General features: G+C 34.5%; 1 protein-coding gene across 1 annotated transcript; it reads right to left on the bottom strand.

The window, feature by feature from the left end:
* Positions 1–16,194: 16,194 nt before the first annotated feature.
* Positions 16,195–19,993, bottom strand: LOC105038347 (WAT1-related protein At5g64700). Its single transcript, XM_010914128.4, has 7 exons — positions 19,774–19,993; positions 19,603–19,665; positions 19,405–19,521; positions 17,235–17,487; positions 16,997–17,155; positions 16,593–16,744; positions 16,195–16,500 (listed from the first exon to the last, which is right to left on the bottom strand). The coding sequence occupies exons 1-7, from the start codon at positions 19,944–19,946 to the stop codon at positions 16,353–16,355; spliced, it is 1,065 nt and encodes a 354-aa protein (XP_010912430.1). The 5' UTR covers positions 19,947–19,993; the 3' UTR covers positions 16,195–16,352.
* Positions 19,994–22,401: the final 2,408 nt, after the last annotated feature.

The following is a 22,401-nucleotide window of genomic DNA, read 5'->3' on the forward strand; positions in this document are numbered from 1 at the left end:
TAATAGCATTTAAGTGTAATTCTTTAGGATTTGATTGATATCTAGCACACATACATACACTGAACATTATATCAGGTCTACTTGCAGTCAGATATAATAAAAATTCTATCATGCCTCTATAAAATTTTGTATCAATACTTTTACCATGCTCATCCTTTTCTAATTTACAGGAAGGGGTCATAAGGGTACTTACAATTTTTGAGCTCTCCATTTCAAATTTCTTTAATAGCTCTCTTGTGTACTTACTTTGGATGATGGAGATCCCTTCCTTCATTTGTTTGATCTGGAGTCCGAGGAAGAATGTGAGTTCTCCCATCATGCTCATTTCGAACTCCTCTTGCATAAGCTTGACAAATTCTTGACATAAATTTTTATTAGTAGACCCAAATATAATATCATCAACATATATTTGTATGACTAAAATTTTTTTATCTTTTTTTTTTATAAAAAGAGTAGTGTCAACTTTTTCTCTTGAAAAATTATTTTCTAATAAAAACTTACTTAATCTTTCATACCAAGCTCTAGGAGTTTGTTTTAATCTATATAATACTTTGTTTAATTTAAATACATGATCTAAAAATTTATGATTTTCAGAATCAGGAGGTTGTTCAATATAAACTTCTTCAGTAATATAGCCATTTAGAAAAGCACTCTTAACATCCATTTGAAACAAATTAAAATTCATAAAGTAAGCAAAAGCAAGTAGCATTCTTATAGCTTCTAATCTAGCAACATGAGCAAATATTTCATCAAAATCAATTCCTTCTTGTTGATTATATCCTTTAGCAACTAATCATGCTTTGTTTCTTATAACATTTCCATCTTCATCTAATTTGTTTCTATATACCCATTTGATTCCTATTATTGGGTGATTTTTAGATCTTGCAACTAGTGTCCATACATTATTTCTTTTAAATTGATTTAATTTTTTTTTGCATGGCAATTATTTAGTTATTATCTTTTTCAGTTTCATCTATTATTTTATGTTCTAAGTGAGAAACAAAAGCTACATAATCGCAAATATCTCTAAGTGAAGATCTAGTTCTTACACCTTGTGTCGGATCCTCAATTATTAATTCTTTAGGATGATTGTGGACATACCTCCATTCTCTTAGAAGATTATCTGTGTCTTGAGGTTGCTCTTGAATATTCTGATCATTGATGTTTTCATCCTCATATTTTTCATCCATCTGAACCTTATTTTGTTGATCCGAGTCATTTAGGGTGAGCTCCTTTATTCTATCTTCTATGATACTTGCATCATCAGCACCATCTCTTTTCCTTGATGGAAGGTCATTAGTTTTATCAAAAACAATATTAATTAACTCTTCCATTACTAGTAATCTTTTATTAAATACTCTAAAAGCTTTACTAGAAATGGAGTAGCCAAGAAAGATAGCTTCATCAGATTTAGCATCAAATTTACCTAAGCTATCTTTGTCATTATTCAAAATAAAATACCGACAACCAAAAACATGAAAATAACCTATATTAGGCTTTCTACCGTTCCATAGTTCATAAGATGTTTTCTTTAAAATTGGTCTTATTAAGGCACAGTTTAGAATGTAACATGCTGTGTTAATTACTTCTACCCAAAATTACTTTGGGAGCTTGCTTTCACATAGTATGGTACGTGCCATTTTTTTTACTATTTTATTTTTTCTTTCAACTACTCTATTTTATTGTGGTGTTCTAGGTGCTGAAAAATTATGATCTATGCCTTTTTCATCATAAAATTTTTCAAAGTCTTTATTTTCAAATTCAGTTTCATGATCACTTCGAATAGAAATAATTGATAAACTTTTTTCATTTGAAATTTTTTAGCAAAACTTAGAAAATGCAGAAAATGCTTCATCCTTAGAAGCTAAAAATAAAACTCAAGTAAAATACGAAAAATCATCAGTGATTACAAAATCATATCTTTTTCCTTCTAGACTAGTTATCCTTGTAGGATCAAATAAATCTATATGCAAGAGTTATAGAGGTTTAGAAGTTGAAACAATATTTTTAGATTTAAGAAAAACTCTTGTTTGTTTATCTAATTGACATGTATCATATATTTTATCTTTATCAAAACTAATTTTTGACAAACCAAAAATTAAATTCTTTTTAATGATTTTAGAAAGTGTGTGCATACTAATATGTGCAAGCCTACTGTACTAAAGCCAACTAGTCTCATTAATTTTAGCATTCATGGCCATAAGACATTGCATGCTTTGTAAAGAAAGATTATCCAAATCAATCATGTAAACATTGTCATGCCTATGTCCAATGAATCTAGTGCTAGCATCAGTGGGACTAGTTACAATGCACATAGATGATTCAAAAACTACTTTATAATCTTTATCATATAATTGACTAATACTTAACAAGTTATATTTAAGACCATCTACAAGTAAAATATTTTCAATACAAGTAGAGGGAGTGATACCAATGTTACCGATACCGATGATTTTTTCTTTGTTATTGTCTCCAAAGGTGACCATCCTTCCATTCTTGGCTTCTAATGTGATGAATTGTGATTCATCACCTGTCATGTGTCTTAAGTATCCACTATCAAGATACCACTTCTTTTTTGTTGCTTGGGATGCAAGACACACCTGCACATATGAGATCAAATTTTAACCTTAGGTACCCAAACTAACTTGGGTCCTTTGGGGTTAGTCACAATGGTTCTTTTTAGAACTCATATTTTTTTAACCTTTCTGCCATCAAATTTGTTTGATGAATATGTATATGCTTTATGTCCTACTATACCATATCTAAAATAAGTAACATTTGGCAAATTTCTTGTGGATTTATTGACAAAAATATTTTTGAAGGACTTTTATTTTCTTAGAGTATTGTAGCAAAGTTCTGCTTTATCATATACAGTCTTTTGACTGTCAATAATCATCTGAAGTTTGTTTGAACTTAAAGTAAATTTATCAACTATAGGTTTTAACTTTGATATCTCTTCCTTTAGTTTTTAATTTTCTTTTATAAGAATTTTATTTTGACTAGAGAGTTTATCTTTTTCTTTTATTAGTGATTGATTCTTTAGATCTAATTCTTTATTTTTCTAATCAATTTCTTTTTTTTCCTTACTTAATTCATGGTTTCTTGATTTTAGATTTTTATTTTTAATTTTTAATTCTTTTAGGTCATTTAAGAGTTCATGAAAAGCTTCTAATAATTCATCAAAAATAAATTCAGGTTGAGTTTCAGATGATACCTCATTTTCGTGTGTCATAAGGCACAAGTTGGCTTCTTCGTAAGTTTCTTCATCAGTGATGAAGTCATCATTGTTACTTCATGTAGCCATCATGACCTTCTTCTTGAACTTTTTTTGGCATTTCTTGAGCTAAGGGCATTCTGATCTGAAGTGGCCAGGCTTCTTGCACTCATAGCAAATTATGGGCTGCTCTTTTTCTTTCTCTTTACTTGGCTCCCCCTTAGCTAGTGGCTTTCTCTTGGTCCCTTGTCTTTTTCTTCTCATGAACCATCTAAATTTTTTAATGATCAGGGCCAAGTCCTCATCTTTTTCGCTGTTGTCTGATTTTTCAGAGTCATCTTCTTCTTGAGCTGTTGACTTGAGGGTTATGGTCCTCTTTCTTCTGGTTTCCTCTTCGGTGTGCTACTTTATGGTCAGTTCATGGGTCATGAGGGATCCAAGCAGTTCCTCTAATGGTAGAACATTCAAGTCTTTGGCCTCTTGAATTGCAGTGACTTTCGCTTTCCATGATCTTAGTAATGACCTGAGCACTTTTCTCATAAGATCACTGTTAAAGTAATATTTGTCGAGACTTTTTAAGCTATTTACGATGTCAGTGAACCGAGTGAACATTTGAGTTATTGATTCAGATTTCATTTTAAACAGTTCATAGTTGTGTACAAGCATATTGATTTTAGATTTTTTTACTTGGTTTGTGCTTTCGTGTGTGACTTCTAGCCTATCCCAAATTTTTTTAACAGACATGCATGTGAAAATACGATTAAATTCATTAGCATCCAAAGCACAATATAAAATATTCATGACTTTAGCATTGAGCTGAGCTATTTTCTTATCAAAATCATCCTATTCACCTTCCGACTTAGGGATAGATATGCCATCAATCAATTTAGTAGGTGTGTGTGGTCCATTTACTATGATACTCCACATGTCATAGTCAGGTGCTTGAATAAAAATTCTCATCCAAACTTTTCAATAGGTGTAGTTTGATCCATTGAAAAGCGAAGGTCGGTTTGTGAATTACCCCTCGGATAGGGATGTGCTAAATTGGACTGCCATAGATCTTTAGTTCTTGATGGTTAAATCAAGTAAGAACTAGAGCATCGAGCTCTGATACCACTTGTTGTCCAGATATGGAGCCCAAGAGGAGGGGTGAATTGGGTCTTTTTGAAATTTCAAATATTGAACTACTTAAGCAATGTGCCAAGGTGAAGAGTGAAGTGTATCAAATTGCAATAGAAACAAAATCAAATACAAATAAGAAGTAAGCAAGTAATGAGCACAAAGAACAAGAAAAGAGAGATAAGTACAACAAATACAAAGAATTTATAGTGGTTCGGTGCCAATCTTGCACCTACATTCACTCTCCAAGTCCCTACTTGGGAATTCAATCCACTAAATAGATAACAATGGATTACACTACGTCGGATACCTCCGACCCTTACTTTTCAAATAAGAATACTTATTTTTTAAATACAAATCAACCTTCAATAATTTGATTCAGGATTCGGATCAATCCAAACGAGTTTTGGAACCCTCCAAAACTCAAACACCCAAAAACTATTTGAGAAAAACAGAGTATATAAATTTCAGCACACAAATCCCTTAAATACACACAATAAAAGTAATAGAAATATAATATTTAAAAGGTAGAAACTTTTACTGTACACTCTCAATGAGTTCCACACTTGATTGCTGCTGGAGAGTGGTTGGTGAAGTACTTAAATGCTTCAATCTCTTTTTTAGGACTGAAAATAGCTTTTTTCGGATTTAATCTTTGAGCTTGCAAAAACTTTATGATTTTTCATTTGAATAGAGCATTTATAGTTGCCATTCACTCTTGAGAATGTCTTAGAGTTGGTTTTAAGCCATTGGAGTGCGTTTAATGCTCATTAAATGCATCAAAAATAGATTGAAAACTAGCCGTTACGCATGCTCGCAGAAATAGAGCGTCCCACTGGCATTGGGGCATCCCAATTGGCCAGACAGAAAGCCCTGCTTTGTGTTTTGGTCTCAGGATCTTAGGGGGGCATCCCAATTATATGGAGCGTCCCAGATGGGTCGTCCCACAGCGTGCCATGATCCAAAATATTGCGTGCCGGCTGTCTAATAGAAGGGGATGACCCAGGTGGGTCGTCCCATCATGTTTTAACCTAATTTTTCATGCATTTAAGATTTAAAACTTATCAGAACTCATTCAAATGCTCTCAAATGAATTCAAATCAATTTGGCCACTCTCAAAAGTCTTTAAAACATCACCAACTTGTTAAAACTTCAATTTTTGGCATATTTGATGAAGCTTTTCAAATCAATCTCTTGGACTATCTGAAATATCATAAAAATAATCTTCAAACATAGAAAACTCATTAGTAGTCCCTTCAAATGGTTTGTGATCATCAAAATCAATTCTTGGAGCAACAAAAAATCCATACTTAGTTGATATGCAGGGATTCTATCTCGAATTTCATGACTTCAAGCCATCTGTCAGAGTCCTTACTCATGACAGTTTTCGAATAGGTCATGGGATCATCATTCTCAATGATGTGTGGCTCGTTGTCATTTTCAATGATAAATCCATATCTAAGTGGTACATTATACACTCTGATTGACCTTTGGAGAGGTGGTGTGTGTTGTGGTTGTACCTTGTCAATGGGCACATTTGATTGAGGATCAACTTGTGGATTCTCCATAGGTTATTGTGGGATAATTTGTAGATCTTAAACTTTTGAAATTATTCTCCCACTGCCCCTTTCTTGGATAAAATTCTTTTTCAAAAGGTGGCATGCCTACTGACAAACATCTTTTGTTCAATAAGATGGTAGAACTTGTATCACATACTCTTCTTAGGATAACCTACTAACCTGTACTTATCTAATCTAGCATAAAGCTTATGTTCATCAACTCTTTTCATATAAACGAAAAGTCCTATATCTTATATGGAGTGCTAGTAATAGATTTTGATGGTACCTTATTCAAAATATATGTAGTAGTTTCTGGGGCATATCTCTAGAATGAGATTGAAAAATCTGTGAAGTATATAATGGACTTCACCATATCTCATATTGAGTATCCATGTCTGGTCTGAGTTGTCATCAGCCTTCAAATATCCATATGTACGAGGCCCAACATCTCGCTCGCCTTATCCCTATATCCAATAAATGGAGATTTTGATCATCTGACCCATGAGATAAGACTTGCAAGTTCTATATGATTAAAAATCATAAAGATTAAAGAACTCTTCTTTGTATAATTTAATTATTTTTAACTCACTAATAAGGTCAAGTTGGTAATGTCAGAGATGTGACATTCATATTTTTTCATATTTTTTTTTGTTCTCATTAATATAAAAAGTATTATCATTGAGTGATAGAAATATGAGATCATTATCATATAACAGTCTAATAATTTTAAAACTTTGTCAGAAGGCAATACTAATAGATAGGTTCCTACAGCTTTGGCCTGGATGGACTCTCTATTAGTGCCAAATGATATAAAGTCACCTCTCTTTAACTTTCTTATTTCTTGTAGTCTCTTCAACAATTTGCATAAGTGAAAATCATAGGATGTATCTGATACCCAAAATCAGAAGTTAAAGTACTTAATGATAAAATTGGTCATTATCATATACAAACCTTTAACAAATACAATCTTTGCATTCTGCTACTGCTTCACACTTACAAATACAATCTTTTCAATACCCAATATTATCATAATGGAACTAGATAGCTTTGGCGGAGATATTCTTCATCTATTTTCTCCTCGAAGATGCTATCCATAAATAGAGAGAAGGAATCAGGGAGTATTTCAAGATCAAATTCTTACTTAACTCACCATCCATAATAAGAACCTAACTGATCTAATCGTATGATCAAGTCAATCAGGATATACTTGACAGTCAAACTATCATCCCATCATATCTTATGTGGCTTTTCTTTCTTTATAGCATCAATCCCAATCGGATCGGGATTAGGAGCATCAAGGATATAGGAGACTTTCTTTTAGATAAGAACTATTCTTAGATTTTTGAACCAGTCCATGTAGTTCAGTCTGGTCAGTTTATTAGCAATGATAGTGAAGATACTGATGAATCAATAAGAACTAAAACATAAAAGGGACTACTCATGATGACATGCATAATTGGACGAGATCTTTTATCTAATTGTATCTCTCACTTATTTAACGAATTTTATAGTTCTCTAGTATGAAAAACGAAAAACCCTGTCGTCAGATTTTTTAATGGAATTAAGATCCGAATTCCTCATAAAAAGTCTTCTAGATAGCATGACAAATATTTATGAGTTCAAGAGTAGGTAATTCTTACCAATTGCATCATATGCAACTCTCAACATAATTTTTACCTCTAAAATACTTGTAGCCTTATAGATAACATAACAAACTATGGTATTTTAATTAAATCATACCTTTTATTTTCATATGATCATATCTGAATAATACTATCCTTATGGATAGCACAACAAGATAGCAGTATCCAAATGTACCATAAGTATCATTAAGTCAACATCATATCAAGTCCTATAGCAAGCCTTGTGGATAGCACAACAAACTTACTACAGCTTTTGATATACTCTATTGACTTAGCATGAGCTAAATATACCATAAGCATCATCATGCACTAACTCAACATCACATCAAGCCCTATAGCAAGTTTTGTGTATAGCACAACAAACTTACTATAGTTTTTGACATACTCTATTGACTTAGTATAAAAAAAGGCATGGGTAGTATTCTTAATACTTTACCATTATGACTTAATATAATTTAAATAAGGGACTTAGATCTCAAGCACATCCAAAATATATAAATATCCATCATAAGCAGTGTGTGTGTAGACTGAACCATCTCATAGTCGATCTTCATATGCCTCTACTCTCAACCCGCCTGGTAGTCCAATCTTAATCTCCATAAAGACTTCGATGAATGCTTCGTCTTCTTTCTTTATCCGTAAATATAAAAAAATAATTTTTATCTATTTACAAATAAAATTTTTTATCCTTAACTTTACATCAACATGTAAAAGTTTCAATCAGCAGTTGAAAATATACATAGAAAGAGAAAGAAAGATATAATTGAAAAAATAATGCATTAGGGGCACCCAGTCTCTATTTAAAAATTGCAACCATTGCAGTTACATCTATATAATTAGCCATCACAAATACATTCACAGATACATCCATCACATGGGTGTTCCTAGTCTATAACCATTCATCATGTAATTTATAATAATTTTATAAAGTATGATAATAAACTATCCATATTATTCTAATTGTGATATCATTCATACGTATGTCAATTAAGATATTTAAATTCATGGGCATAAGACCTATGAAGGGTTTCTAATTCAGATTCACCTCTTGACCCATTTTCAATTATAAGTTGACCATACATCATCCTTTTTAACCAATTCTTAAACAAACCTTAATCTCATTAGGTTCGCAAAGATTCAGTCAACTATGACTCAAGTCCTAAGTAAATTAGATTGGTGACAATTAGGTCAACTTTGATTGAATAAAATTTTTAATCTAATTAGAACTATGAATCTGATTTAATCTACAATCATAAACTCTTATCGCATTGGGCCAATGAAATGTAGTCAAATCAAAACCATCATCAAAATCCTAATTTATATTTAATGCATCTCTCTTCCATGATCGAGATTCCACTCATATGACTAGGTCAGGAATCATGATGGGAGACCCCACAATGATCAACATCCAATCTGTGGTGGCTGCCCTGGGTCTAGGGTGTGTGCATTATATGCAACAATCCTATGTCACGCACATCGCATGCACTAAGCTACAATTTCATAAAAAAATCAGATCACTAGATCTATCCTAAACTTATCACACAAGTCTAAAGGCCATAGAATTTTATACCAGGATTTGAACGTAGATAAAATAACTTTTATTCTTAACAGATGATGCTACAAATCAGCAATTAAATACCATTCAAAATTTTGATTTTTGACATATCATGAATTCAATTTAATCCATATCACAATAATAACATATTATTTGATTGAATCAATTAAGGATGGATCTAATACCACTATTGAAATTTGGATGTGCAGCAAAAAATAGATTTTAAAATTTTTAACATACATCAATAATTAAAAAATAAGTGATCCGAACCCCAAAACCCAAAGTCGTCTTGATGATATCAAACAAACATAAATCATATAGCATAAGAATTAGAGATCATATATGATATACTATACACGAAGATCTGAATTGCCTGTTGATTGAATTTCTTGAGGCATCCAAGTATGTGCCCTCCAACGGTGATCCACACGGATCTTGATCTAGAACTCTCTCAAATCTGAATTCGCTAAAATTTCTTCACAACTAATTCAGCAACTGCTCCTATCCTGCATCATCAACTCTTCATAATTTTTTCTCATCTCTTAGCCATCATGCAGTCCAACAATTGGACCCATGAAACCACACCTTAGATCCAACAATTTGGATCTGATTTTAGATCTCTTGGATGCACTCAATCCCATAGCCATTCAGCCCCTTTTCAGAGATCCACATCATGACTTAGCAAGGAATCAAGACAGGATCTAATCTTCCCTCAACCACCCAACTTTTGGGCACACCAACTTAGAGGCAAGAAGCCCCTGTGCTTGAGGGTTGGAGGAGTCTTTCTCAAGAGGGACTCCTCCCTTGTGTGTGTGAAAACCTTTCATGCTAAAGCAGGGGTGCTCAAGTATGGGATATCAAATAATGGCATGGATGTCCCCTTCTCAAGTGGGACTCTATGCATCTAGATAGACAAGAGGCATGAAGCCTCTTCCTTTTATGGCGTGGAATCCCTTTAGCTATCCAACTCTTGGACGCCAAATCAGGAAATGTGTGGCCAAAGGATGCGACTCCAAAGCATGAAAATATTTTTACGCAAGAGAAATAAATGATGTGGAAGAATTTTTATCTGAGAAAACTTTCTTGTGTCCAACCTTTTAACTTCCTTTTATGGCGTCCAACTTTTGGACGCACCACATCAGGGAACAAGAGGAGTCTTTCTCATTTACTCCTCTTAAGGCATGTGAAACACCTTTCATGCGTTAGGAATAGTGTGGCTCTTGGGATGGCATGGAGACTTCCTTCTTAAGGAAGGATTCTTCCCAAAGGGACGCCATCTCATGGTGCTTTGAACTCTTCTACGAAAATCCCCAAGAGGTGCTTCCTTGTTTGCGTGAAACATTTCCACATGTGGAGAAAACAAGATAGGGCACTAGGGTGTGGCATGGACTCCTTCTCACATTAAACTTTGACCATTCAAAGGGTGCTCATGAGTCCATTAGATTTGGTCTTTGTCTAATCAAAGCCCAATGCCACAAATGAATCTAAACAGATTGGGGATATGGGTTCAAACACGTGCTAGCATGTTTGACCTACACCTATTAGGATCAAATCATGATTGAATTAGATTCAACAAGACCTAATTAAAAGTTTTAGATCAATTTTTTTTGTGTGTGACCCATTGGATTTCACATCTAGCCAACAGTAGGTCCAGACTCAAGTGCACCTAATCCAATTAAGTCCAAAACACATTGAACCTAAATGCATCAATTAATTAAAACCCTTCTAATTAATGTGCTGTATTAAATTCTTTAATTTATTAAGTTTCACAAGTCAAGATTGACATCTAGTAACATGTCATGACTATCCAGAAGATGCAAAATTTGATGGAATATCAAAATTATCCTTCCGTGATAAGTTATCGTGTAATTCAATCCTTCGATCATATAACATTCTAGCAAGTCATGGGTATGAAATCATGTCAAGTCCAAATACTTATCCATATGTATCTTGATCTAGTGATGATGACTCGATTGATGAACCAATAGAAACTCTTTCTAATGTTCATGCCTGCTCTGGTCAGAGACTCTCTGAATCATCATCCTATGAGACCATATAAGATGGTCTCTCCTCTTACAAAAAGTGATTGATTTTTTGTTGACCACTCATAATTTTCATGCACACTTCACCATACCCAGAACATCCCACATATGTCTCAAAGAGTCATGTTAGGGAATGAACCAAAGCATGGATCCACATACACAAGATACCATGATGATCTCAAATCGAAGGATTACTTTCACTACTCTCACTGAAAAATTATCTTTTGACGTGCTAATAAGGCTCTATCAGATATTCTCCCTATGGATCAGTTCAGTGAGCTCATTCTCCAATGAGCATCTACATCCTTATATTAGTGTCATCACACAAATGATTGTGAGATTAATCATCCTATCCATCGAGCATACATAGGATGTACCAGTCTTACTGGCATCATCGATCTCTGACTCGATGATCTTACGATTAGGAACATTTTAGACTGGGACTATCAAGATTTTTGATCTCACTGGCATGATCTTATCATGATCCTAAAATCATTATCCTAATCTATGGAGTTCATTATAATCATAATTTAAAATATGATACATCATTGATGAAACATAATACCTCATAAATATAAAATAACTAATATCATGCATATGAGTAAAAAAATAATATAAAATAATTTCATCATATCATCCATGCGATTGGCTTGTAGGGTACTATTTTTCAACTAGACCAATATCCGTACGATGTTTATAAGAGTGACATCTCCTGATTAGTGGGAGCTCTACCGTAGCATGTATATAATATAGCATGCACTAATATTCGACTGCCATAAGGGAGTGACATAATAGTTCTCTCTCTGTCACTATTTGAGACCCCATTACCTTATGCCTTGGATCTAAAGTCATTTTATAAAGTTGAGGTTCGATTTCATTACTTTAGCATGTCATCTAATTGGCTAGCGTGAGCAGCTATGTGGACCATGTCTAGCAAAGTTGTTGGATCAAAAGATGAATTACTTCGGATTTTAAGAAAAATAATTTAGATCACATCACACAAATTTTGTATCTCATAGTCCGGACGGTTATCCTGCTTGTGATGATCATGAGTGCAAAAGCTTGAAATGATGGCCAAATGCTGTTCAGAGTTAATTCTCGAGGATTTGGAAGCATTTGATTGATATGACATAAATTATCTGAGGCATAGATGATATTGCCCTCATTTTGCATTGAATACTATGTCAGCCGTGGTGGTTGCTTGATATAGTATAATCATTCTTTATCATCAAGGTCACACGCCTTAATGCCCTGTATAAGGAGATGAGTTTTGTGGGAGATGCAGTATCCCATATGTCTAGGTGAAAGATTGTTAACGTTGGTATAGAGTATCGATACATCCACATAGGGTTTAAGATGTCTCTCAAATCAATCTTATCCTAAGCAGAGGTTGAGAATTCCAGATAACTCTCAACTCAACTTATACTAAGTGGAGGTTGAGGATTTCAGATAACTCTCAATTTATTCTTATCCTAAGTGGAGGTTGAGGATCCTGGATAACTCTCAACTACAGAGATCATTTGAGAGTTAGTTTGTGGTACATACTTCTATAAATATATGATGTATGTCAGTCATATATGACCACAGAAATATAGCTTGTACTCCTATGCTCTTTCTAAGACAACCACCCTTCGGATCTTGAGCATCTAAGGTGTGGATGTCATTAGAGGACTGGTATCCCTCTTCCTGTCATTGAAGATCAACAGTAGCTGTGATTCGTGTAGTTGAGCCAAGCAGATCGTCAAACAAGATCAAATCTAACAGCTTCTATACGTTTCGATCATTTCTTACGCTCAAGGTATACGTTCTTACCTAGATTCTTTCAAAAACATACCCCAAAAGGGTCCTTAATCTTTGTTGCAAAGAACTAAGCAGTATAAGACCACATAGGTGTCTCAGCTATTATGGTCTTGGTTGCAGTAGATTTTGAGGTTTGATGGGTAACGAAAACTCCAAACTAGTTGGGTTTGGGCCAATCTGAGTTAGGGCATCCCCAAAAGAGAGCCGGTGTAATTTGAGCTGATGAATGATTTAAATCTAGTCTCTTTGGCATGCATGCAGGCACAAAAATAAAAAAAGATTAAAGGCGAGATGGACATGGCAAAACTAACAAGAAAATATTAAAGGACAACAAGGTACTTGTTGAAGCTCAAAAGCGTATGGACTTCATCTAAATAAATAATTAAAAAATATATTTAAAAAAAAGGTCCTCATAGTCGATCTTGTCAACATAACAAAGCTAACAAGAAAGTCATCAGGGGATTGCATTCATTACTGCGAATGTCACTATTCCAGATGTGCGGTTGATTACCACATCCTAAGCAGAATGATTTTCCTCAAATTTCAACAATTTTTGGTATTCTTTTTTTTTAGAAATAAAAAATATTTTCAGTTCTCCAAACCTCAATATCTAACAAACAATTATGCGTAAACAAAATAGGCAAAAAAACCTTGACTAATATGACAAATGATAAAGGTGGAGGTATTATTCTAGGAACCATAAAACTTAGCAAGCCTTGAGTTTCTTTTTTTTTTGTTGAGAGAGAGAAAGGTTCTATTTGGTATCAATTCTTTTTTTTTTTGTTGGGGGGAGGGTGTGGACAGCGTTTAGCTGGTCGTTAGCTTGGTATTATGGATGAACTGTAGACTTGGAATTGAGACTTCAAAACATTTAGATAATATTTGGTGATCTAAAAAGGATTACTGTGGTGATTTAAGATCATCGCTGATCTGAATCTTATAGTGATCTGATGACCAATAATTTAAGATTATTGTATTTGGTATATCATGATCTGATGATTAAAGATTCTCGGATATCCATGAGTAAGCAGTTTAATATTTTATGAAAATAAAAAAATTACTAATTATATAGTACCAAAACTATTTATAATATATTCTATAAAAATATATTTATTAATCATATATAATATATTATAAATAAAAATATTACTATATTTATTAATATATTAATAACTAATAGATTCTATAAAAATATATTTATTAGTTTTATAAATTATTAATCCTATAAAAATATATTAATTGTTATTATAGAATTAATATTTTTTTATACTTATAATATATTATTTATTAATACAAATATTTACTTTGATTAGAAAAATAAGACAAATAAAAGTAATATATTAAATATTTTTTATTATATAAATATAAAGTATGATAAGATATTTTTATTCTAATTTAAAATTATCATTGAATGATAATATGACAATAATATGATTAATAATATAATAAAATATAATATATATATATATATATATATATATATATATATCATAAGTATAATATAGAATATCAAATATAATATTTTATCATATATACAATATCGATATAATATATATTAACAATATATTGATATATCAATTTTTTTATTAAATTGAGAGATATTTTTATTTTTATATTTTAGTCTAGCATCATTGTCTGAAGATGATCTTGGCCTCTTCACCTCGCGGATGGGTATCTCATATCGTCATTGGATTGAAGGATGATTTGAAGAGTAGAGTTGATTTGAAATCACGATCATGATGATTACTGCGATGTAATTAAATACTATAATCTCATCATTTTTTTGATATCATCCTTTATTTTGGATGAATTACTCCGTATCAAACACTCTTGGAGGGTTTTATTTTTTTTTTTGGATTATGTGAGAAAGAGGACATTCTGGATAAAAAATTTCCACGGCGTTATTTTTGGACCAGTTCAACCAAGGCTCGACATATTGCAGGAAGAAAATCACCAAGAGGATGGAATCAATCGCCAATGGTGAGGGGGAAACAATTGCAGAGAACGTGGGGGGGATGCCGGAGTCCTCGTTCTAGCTCGGCGAGGTCTTTAAGGTTGCTCTCCATCCGGGCCCGCAGGTAGCCGTTGGCGACATTGGCGAGGCCCTTGGTGCAGGTATCCTGGTTGCTTGATGCGATGCTGAGCCAGGTGAGGACGTCCTCGTCGGAGGCACTGGCGGGAGGGAAGCCGGTTGGGGTGATGACGATGGAGGTCTGGGAGAGCTGGTCGAGATAGTCGTCGAGGAGCTCCATGCAGTCGTCATAGGCAGAGCGGGCGAGGGAGTCCATGGAGACGTCGGCGATGATGGCCGACGTGCCGTAGAGCGCCTCGTCGAGCCCGGCCACGAGCCCGACCCGACGGCGGCGCATCCTCACAGCATCACCATGTATGACGGAGGGATGGTGAGGATTAAGTGAGGGAGTTACGACGTCGGCGGAGAGAAGAAGTTCGATGTGGCCATCCTTATACGTTCTTATGAAGGGGAGGATTTCTGCTGGGATTCATTAATTGCTTGGCTTAGAAAATCTCGACGAAGACGGCAAGAGAATAAGAGATGGATGAGACTTTTTTTTTTCTTTTCTTTTTTTGGATACAAGAGGGCTACAAGATGAAATCGTGAAATCGTGATGATCCCATTCTCTCTCTTTCTATATCGGTGATTTTTTTTTTTTTTCCTCTCCTCCATTTTTTCTCCTACAATGTATTGAGTTTTGGTTGCCTGCTTCAAAAATTACATGATTGACCTGCTTCAACCAATAGTTTTCAAATTCAGACGCTGCATTCAGTGAGAAAAGGTGACTGCCTACCTGCCACGCTGCACTTAGTTTGTACCATTTTAGATGGAGCGTTGCTTTCTGGACCCAATAAGATGGTAGGTGTGATGAAAGACTATGAAACACTAGGGAGCAGTCATATGATAAGGTAAACAGAAATCTCGCACAAAAAATGGTTAGGTTTATGTGTAACTTCTCTGTTACCGTATCTTAGATTTCAAAGAGGTATATATGAAGAGTAACGGGAAATATGATACTTACACATCAGCTACTTATCATTTTCGTTTGAGATTATAGTGTTATCCCGGTATTGTTTGAGCTGAAAACATTTGCTTTCAATTCTTTTGAATTCTGTCATGTGGTTTGGGAGCATGCTATTAATTATTCCATTATAATCACTGGGTAGAAGCACTTCATGATGCTGCTAACTACATGATGTTACAAGCATTGAATGAGGTAATATAGTAGGTTCGATATTGATATATGGCTTTAAAAATATCAATAGCTATTTTTTTTTCTAAATTACCATACCACTGAAGTAGCACCACAAGTCATAAAAGAGCTTACATGATATAAAATTACAAAACATAATAGATTGCAAGCATATATGGACTTAGGAGTCCTGGTATTGGCATATAAAATAAGTTCAGACTCGGTGAAACGGTGATGTGGCTCCTCTCTCTTCAACGCTATCCTTTCCATCTTCATTCACTGGCTCACATACCACATTCTCCTTGCTCTTTCCCCAGAGAACACTATAGAGGCCTGCTACCATCAAAACTCCACCTAGAACACTGCATCCAAAATACTAGTTATCGTAGTGCAAGGCCATGTGTATCTAATGCAACTCACTCAAACACAACCCTATTAGATAAAGATAGGTTACCTTCCCAAATGAATCAGCTCGCCTAAGAAACATGATGAACAAATTATGGTGAAAATAAGGGCCAGTGGGGTGGACATGGCTAGGAAAACGGGGCCCTCCTTCTCAATGCACCAAGTTTGCAAGTAGAAGGAAACACCAGTAACAATAAATCCCTGCCATTTGATTAATAAGAAGAAATCGTTATTCTTATCAGTTAGAAAATCTCATTTGACTAGTGAATTTATCAATGTAATGGTTTGATATCATAAAATATTTGTATTTACAAAGAAAAATAAGCAAAGAATGCATGCATGAAGATGCATAGCTAATGAATCACAACATGTATATCTACACACATTATTTGGAAAGATTGATACCACCTATAGGAATCTACGTAAGAGGGAAAAAACAATTGATATACTCACACAATATAAGACAGCAAGCAGCCCTGTATCTAATCTTAGCTTCCATCTCGAGGTGTCTCTCTCAAATACCATGGCAACAATGAAAGACTGAACTGAGCTAAACGAGCATTGGAGAGTTGTGAGAAGAAGCTTCGAAGGGTACTCTTTTAATACAATTCCCTGTCCAAAAGAAGCAGCGATATTGGAAATGGTGAGTGTTAAGTATGACAGGATTAAGAGCAATCTTGTTACCGTGTACCTGGAGAACAAGCCAAAGAGACCAAAGTATGTTGGAAGCGACCATGATGAAGGATCCTTTTATCCAGTTCTGCTTTGAATGGGCATGACCAATGCTGGTGGAGCTTGTTTTGTGGCCGAAGGGGTGATAATGGGTCAAGGGATTTAGATGAGGACCTGTGTAGAAGGCGATGGTCATGACTCCAGCCAAGCAAAGTGCTACACCTGAGGCCTTAGCTACTCCTGTGAGGCTCTTCAGGTTGACTCTTTCCATTCTGTGATATGTTGTTGGACAACCATGATCAGCAAAAATTAGTGATATCTCTCTCTCGAAGCACCTTTCGGTTCTTTTGTTTCCAGTTAAAGAACATGAATTGCCAAATTAAACCAGCATATCTGAACTTTGTAGAGAGGAATTAGAAAAATAATTTTAACACTGTTTCATTTGACAAAACGTAAGTCAAATTTTATGAGATAGTTATTTAAATGGTTGATCACCCATGTATATGTACACAAACACACACAAAAAAAAATGTAAATTTTCTTTCATACACACATCTGAATATCTGATGTTAGAGATGATGACCAATGATGAATGCAATGAATTAAAATGGCCACAGGTGGATACTACGATAGAGCATACCTATGCCTTTCATGGCTTAGGCGTATCAGAGCATATATATATATATATATATATATATATATATATATATTACAGACCAAAAATTTCTGGAATCACAAAAAGCTAGCCAGTTTGCCAGCTGATATCATATTGTTTAAGCCGTACTCTAATGGATGCTAGAATTAGAAATGATATTCTTCATTTCTCTCCTCTATTGTACAAAGCCTGGGCCTCTTCCAAGGACAAGCCATCAAGAAAGGGGTGCAAACTAGTTGAGGTAATAGCGTAGGTGTCTTATCATTTCACATATCAAAACTAGTGTGTCCTTCATTTCTCATATTTACTTGATCCAAGGTGCACACAACATGCTTGTATTTCTTTTTTATTTTTTTGGTGCTGTCTTTAATAATTCATTGGCTCATAACCATATATAGTGTGATTGACAATCATGGTAACCAGATACAAGTCAAAATGGTGCCTTCATCAGGGTTAAAGGGACGAGATATTGTGGGAGATTAGCCTCCTTTTTTTATAGCCTATTCCCTACAAGTCTCTTTTTTATGAAAAAAGAGAAGTGAATATGAAAGTCCTGCATTGTTCTGTCTGATTGACCAAGTTTGGATTGAATTGCTCTATATTTATTTTATGAGGAAGACTGTTGTATCTTCTTTCCCACATTTTTTCCACTTTTCTGAGAAGCTTGAACAGCTTTGTCACTGTTCAGAACTTCAGCTAAACTCATGGTGAATCTATCCTTCAAAACTATTACAAGATTGAATACTGTACATGAGCTATAACAGTGATCTACTCAAGAGGAAATTTAGCAGATGGCAGATCCTTTGTGCCCATTGATCCATGTGAAACACATGGTGCATATGAATGAATATATGTGTGTACAAGAAAAAGTTACTAGAAAGAGGAAGTAATTAGCTTGCAGTGTTGCACCATCACCTGAAACTTAGGCAATTAAAACCCTGATAAGCTGGCCTAGCCATTACAATTGATAACTCACTCTGCTGTTGATAATTAACTTTGCATAGCAAAGAAGTTTATCTTAGCCAAAGGAATCTTCTCCTTTTTTTTTTTTTGGTGAAACAAGGAATCTTCTTTTGCAACGTGTCCTCTGACCTTTTATGCTATTGGATTGTGCCTTGTTCAAGGCTTTAATCGTAAAATACACGTATCGAAGGAACGATGGCCATCCCATTCTGAGACTTTCATTATTAACAAGAGACTATTCCCAATTGCCTGAGACACTGACCCAGTGGTAGTGCCAAGAATAGTTACAACATCTGATTGGGTTTAACTCAAAGTGCACGGAAAAAAGATAACAGTTTTGGCCCCATACGCATCCACCATCTTATCCCCTAAAATGTTAATATATCCTATGAAGGAAAGGCTAATCATGTCACTTTTGTTGATGTTTGCCAATAACAACTTCTTTTCAAAAACAAGAAGGTGTCTTTATTTAACTTTTTAACTGAATATTATGTATGCATAAAATAATATGATCATATATTTTTCCTTTTGTAGTCAGGTATCATCAAAACTGAGCATGATGGAGGCCTACCGGAGTAGAACGGCTAAGAAGAAGGTGATCACCGGTACCGAGTTTGTTGTTGCAGAGGCCACCGTCGCCGACGTGTATATCAGCCCGATGTTATATATGTTCAAACTCAGTGTAATCCTGAAACTCCCAAGGAGTTAATATATATTGTCATACTGAAAAATCTACAGAAAGAAACACCAACTTGTAATCAAAACATACCCCACCAATGCATGCATGAAGATCTTGAGCAATACAAGGAATGATAGCGGTGGAGCACTTTTCCTAAATATCATTGAATAAGACATTAACAACAAACTAAAGATGGTGCATATCTTTCAGAAGTGATCACAAGAAGCAAAAGGAAAGAAGCTTATTGAGGTTGATTTTTACCTCTCAAAAATAATGGCAAGCGGCACCAGCAGCATGGAGGCGGCCACTTGTCGGTAGAAGACGAACACATATGAGTTCAGACCATTGTCAAATGCAGCCTTGGAGATCACATACATCCCAGTATATATTAATTGTATGAAGATCAGAACCATATAAGGCTTCTTCCGATCCATAACACTCAAGTGGCCTCAATAGTTCTGCTAAGGAGGTTGAGCAAGATGCCCTTGAGATGAGTATGGGTACCCTTGTTTATATGGATACAAAGATGCGCTATCGTAAGGGCACTGAGAAGTAGCTATCTACGTGTCCCTACACGAGGAACTAGGCCACCTAACGAAGAGGATACTTGCTTTACGAAGGTGGCCGGTACTGGAAAATATGAATGGAGAATAATTGAACTGGGGCGTGCTTTTGTGGATCTGATGAGGTTCTTACGTACCTATCGATGCTTTCAGCAAAAGTGTAATGCTACGGCCACTTCAGATATTTTTAGTACTTAATCATTCTTATCATTTTTTTCTTTTTGTGATAAAAATCATCCTCATCTTGAAAAAAGAGGATAATATTTGGTGGTAGTTTTCATTTGTAGTATAATATGAAAGTAGATCCTTCCTCTATCTGTTACTGCTCGATTTGATTAAGATCGGAGAGAAGGCAACTGAACCTCGCGCAGGGATAATGGCACTGAAGTGACCTGCAAAACAAATCTAAATCGAAAGTTTTCACTCCAGCGAGGATCCTCCGATGCTCAAATCAGATTCAGAAAATAACAGGAATAGCAACGAATTCTCTGAGAGGGATTGATTGACTTACTTTGATCCTCGGACTTTGATTTCTTATATAGAAGACTGTTGAACGGCTGGTCAAACAGCTATGAGATTGTGTAATCCTGAGATTGCAGAGCTATTGCACATGCCATTATGGATGAGATAATCCAAACCTTAATCGCTCCCGTGGAGTGAGAAGGCTGGTACTGGCAATATATTAATCGGAGGATTTGAATATTCTCGAAGATGGTGCTTGACCTACTAACTTTCTTAAATTGGATGAGTGGTGTCATCTCATGGTACATAAGGGTCCCACTTCTTAATTACATGGGTTGTCAATCAGGAGTTGAGAGTATGTGGGATCTTAGCCTTTATATGCTTTCCATGTGGGGATATTTATTGTTTTTGGCCTTTTCTGTATAATGTGGGTGGCTGCCATCGCATGAAGATAACTAAGTAAAGAAGAATAGCTTAGCTCAGTACATAACTCAAGATAGTTCAACTCATATCAGGATAGCTCATGTCAGCATAGATATAGCTCAGCTCTTCACAGCATGCCTATGGTTCAGCTCTTTACAGCATGCATATGGTTCAGTATGCCTCCAAATCCACATCCCGGATATGAATCCGAGGCATCCATAATACCACCGTAACATGTGGCAACAAGAAAGAAGAAGAAAGAAAAAAAGAATCTTTGTGCTATTTTATCAGATGATTGGATTGTTAATCGTATCCCGATTTTGATAAAATTTTGGTATATTATTTCTGACATTGAGAGCTATAAGTTGAATATTTTTTATCTTTAAAAAGTCTTCTTCATTAATTATTTCAAGCATTCACATATTTGATGAGATTTATCCCTATTTATTGTTAGAATCTACTTATTAGTGATGATTATTTTAATTGTGAAATCCAAGCTTTATTCTTGATGATTGTATATTTGTGTCACCTCTAGTTGATCTAGAGAAGACATACAGTAATCCTATTATTCTAAAAGTGGAAGATTCACATCAAAATTATGATTCTTTTAATGGGTTGCTTGATTATTTTTGCTTATAATTAATTACCTGAGTAGATCGTAGAGATTATTATTATTTTGCGATATCTCATTTAATTACATAAAAAAGGAAAAGAAGTTTACAATTTTATTATCTGTGCAACATAGTTTTTTCCAACAAAATGGCATCAGAGAAAGGTTGTTACTGATTGAATTTTTTTGTATATATTAATTAAATAGAAGAACATTCGAATGGAAGAATGGCTAAACTTACATCTTCTAATTATTCAATTTAAAAATTTTGAATAGAAGATTTATTATTCTGTAAAGATTTGTATGATCTCATTAAAGGAGATAATGTCAAATAAAGTGAGAAAATTTAGCAATGATGGTAGAAAATAAATAGAAAAGATAGTTAAATTAATCAAGTAATGGATAGATGATGTGTTTTTCATCATGTTGTGATGGAGACTAATACTCATAATTTATGGAAGAAACTAAAGAGCCTCTATGAACGGAAGACTGCACAGAATAAAGCATTCATGATCAGAAAGCTTGTGAATATAAAGTATAAGAAAAAAAATTCAGTTATCGAGCATTCGAGTAGATTTCAAAATACAGTAAATTAGTTAGTTGCCAAGAAGATGATGCTAAATGATGAGTTGTAAATATTATTGTTACTCAGTTCTCTACTTGACAATTGAGAAATTTTGATTGCATCACTAGTAATTCAGCTCCTAATGGTATGGTGATATTTGGAATGATAAAAGGTAATATGCTTAATGAGGAGATCTGAAGAAGAGAATAGGATATGACTACACAATCAGAGATATTGATTATAGAAAGATGGGGAGGAATAAAATC

This window comes from Elaeis guineensis, chromosome 1 (assembly GCF_000442705.2).
Source record: "Elaeis guineensis isolate ETL-2024a chromosome 1, EG11, whole genome shotgun sequence".
Classification (NCBI taxonomy): domain Eukaryota; kingdom Viridiplantae; phylum Streptophyta; class Magnoliopsida; order Arecales; family Arecaceae; genus Elaeis; species Elaeis guineensis.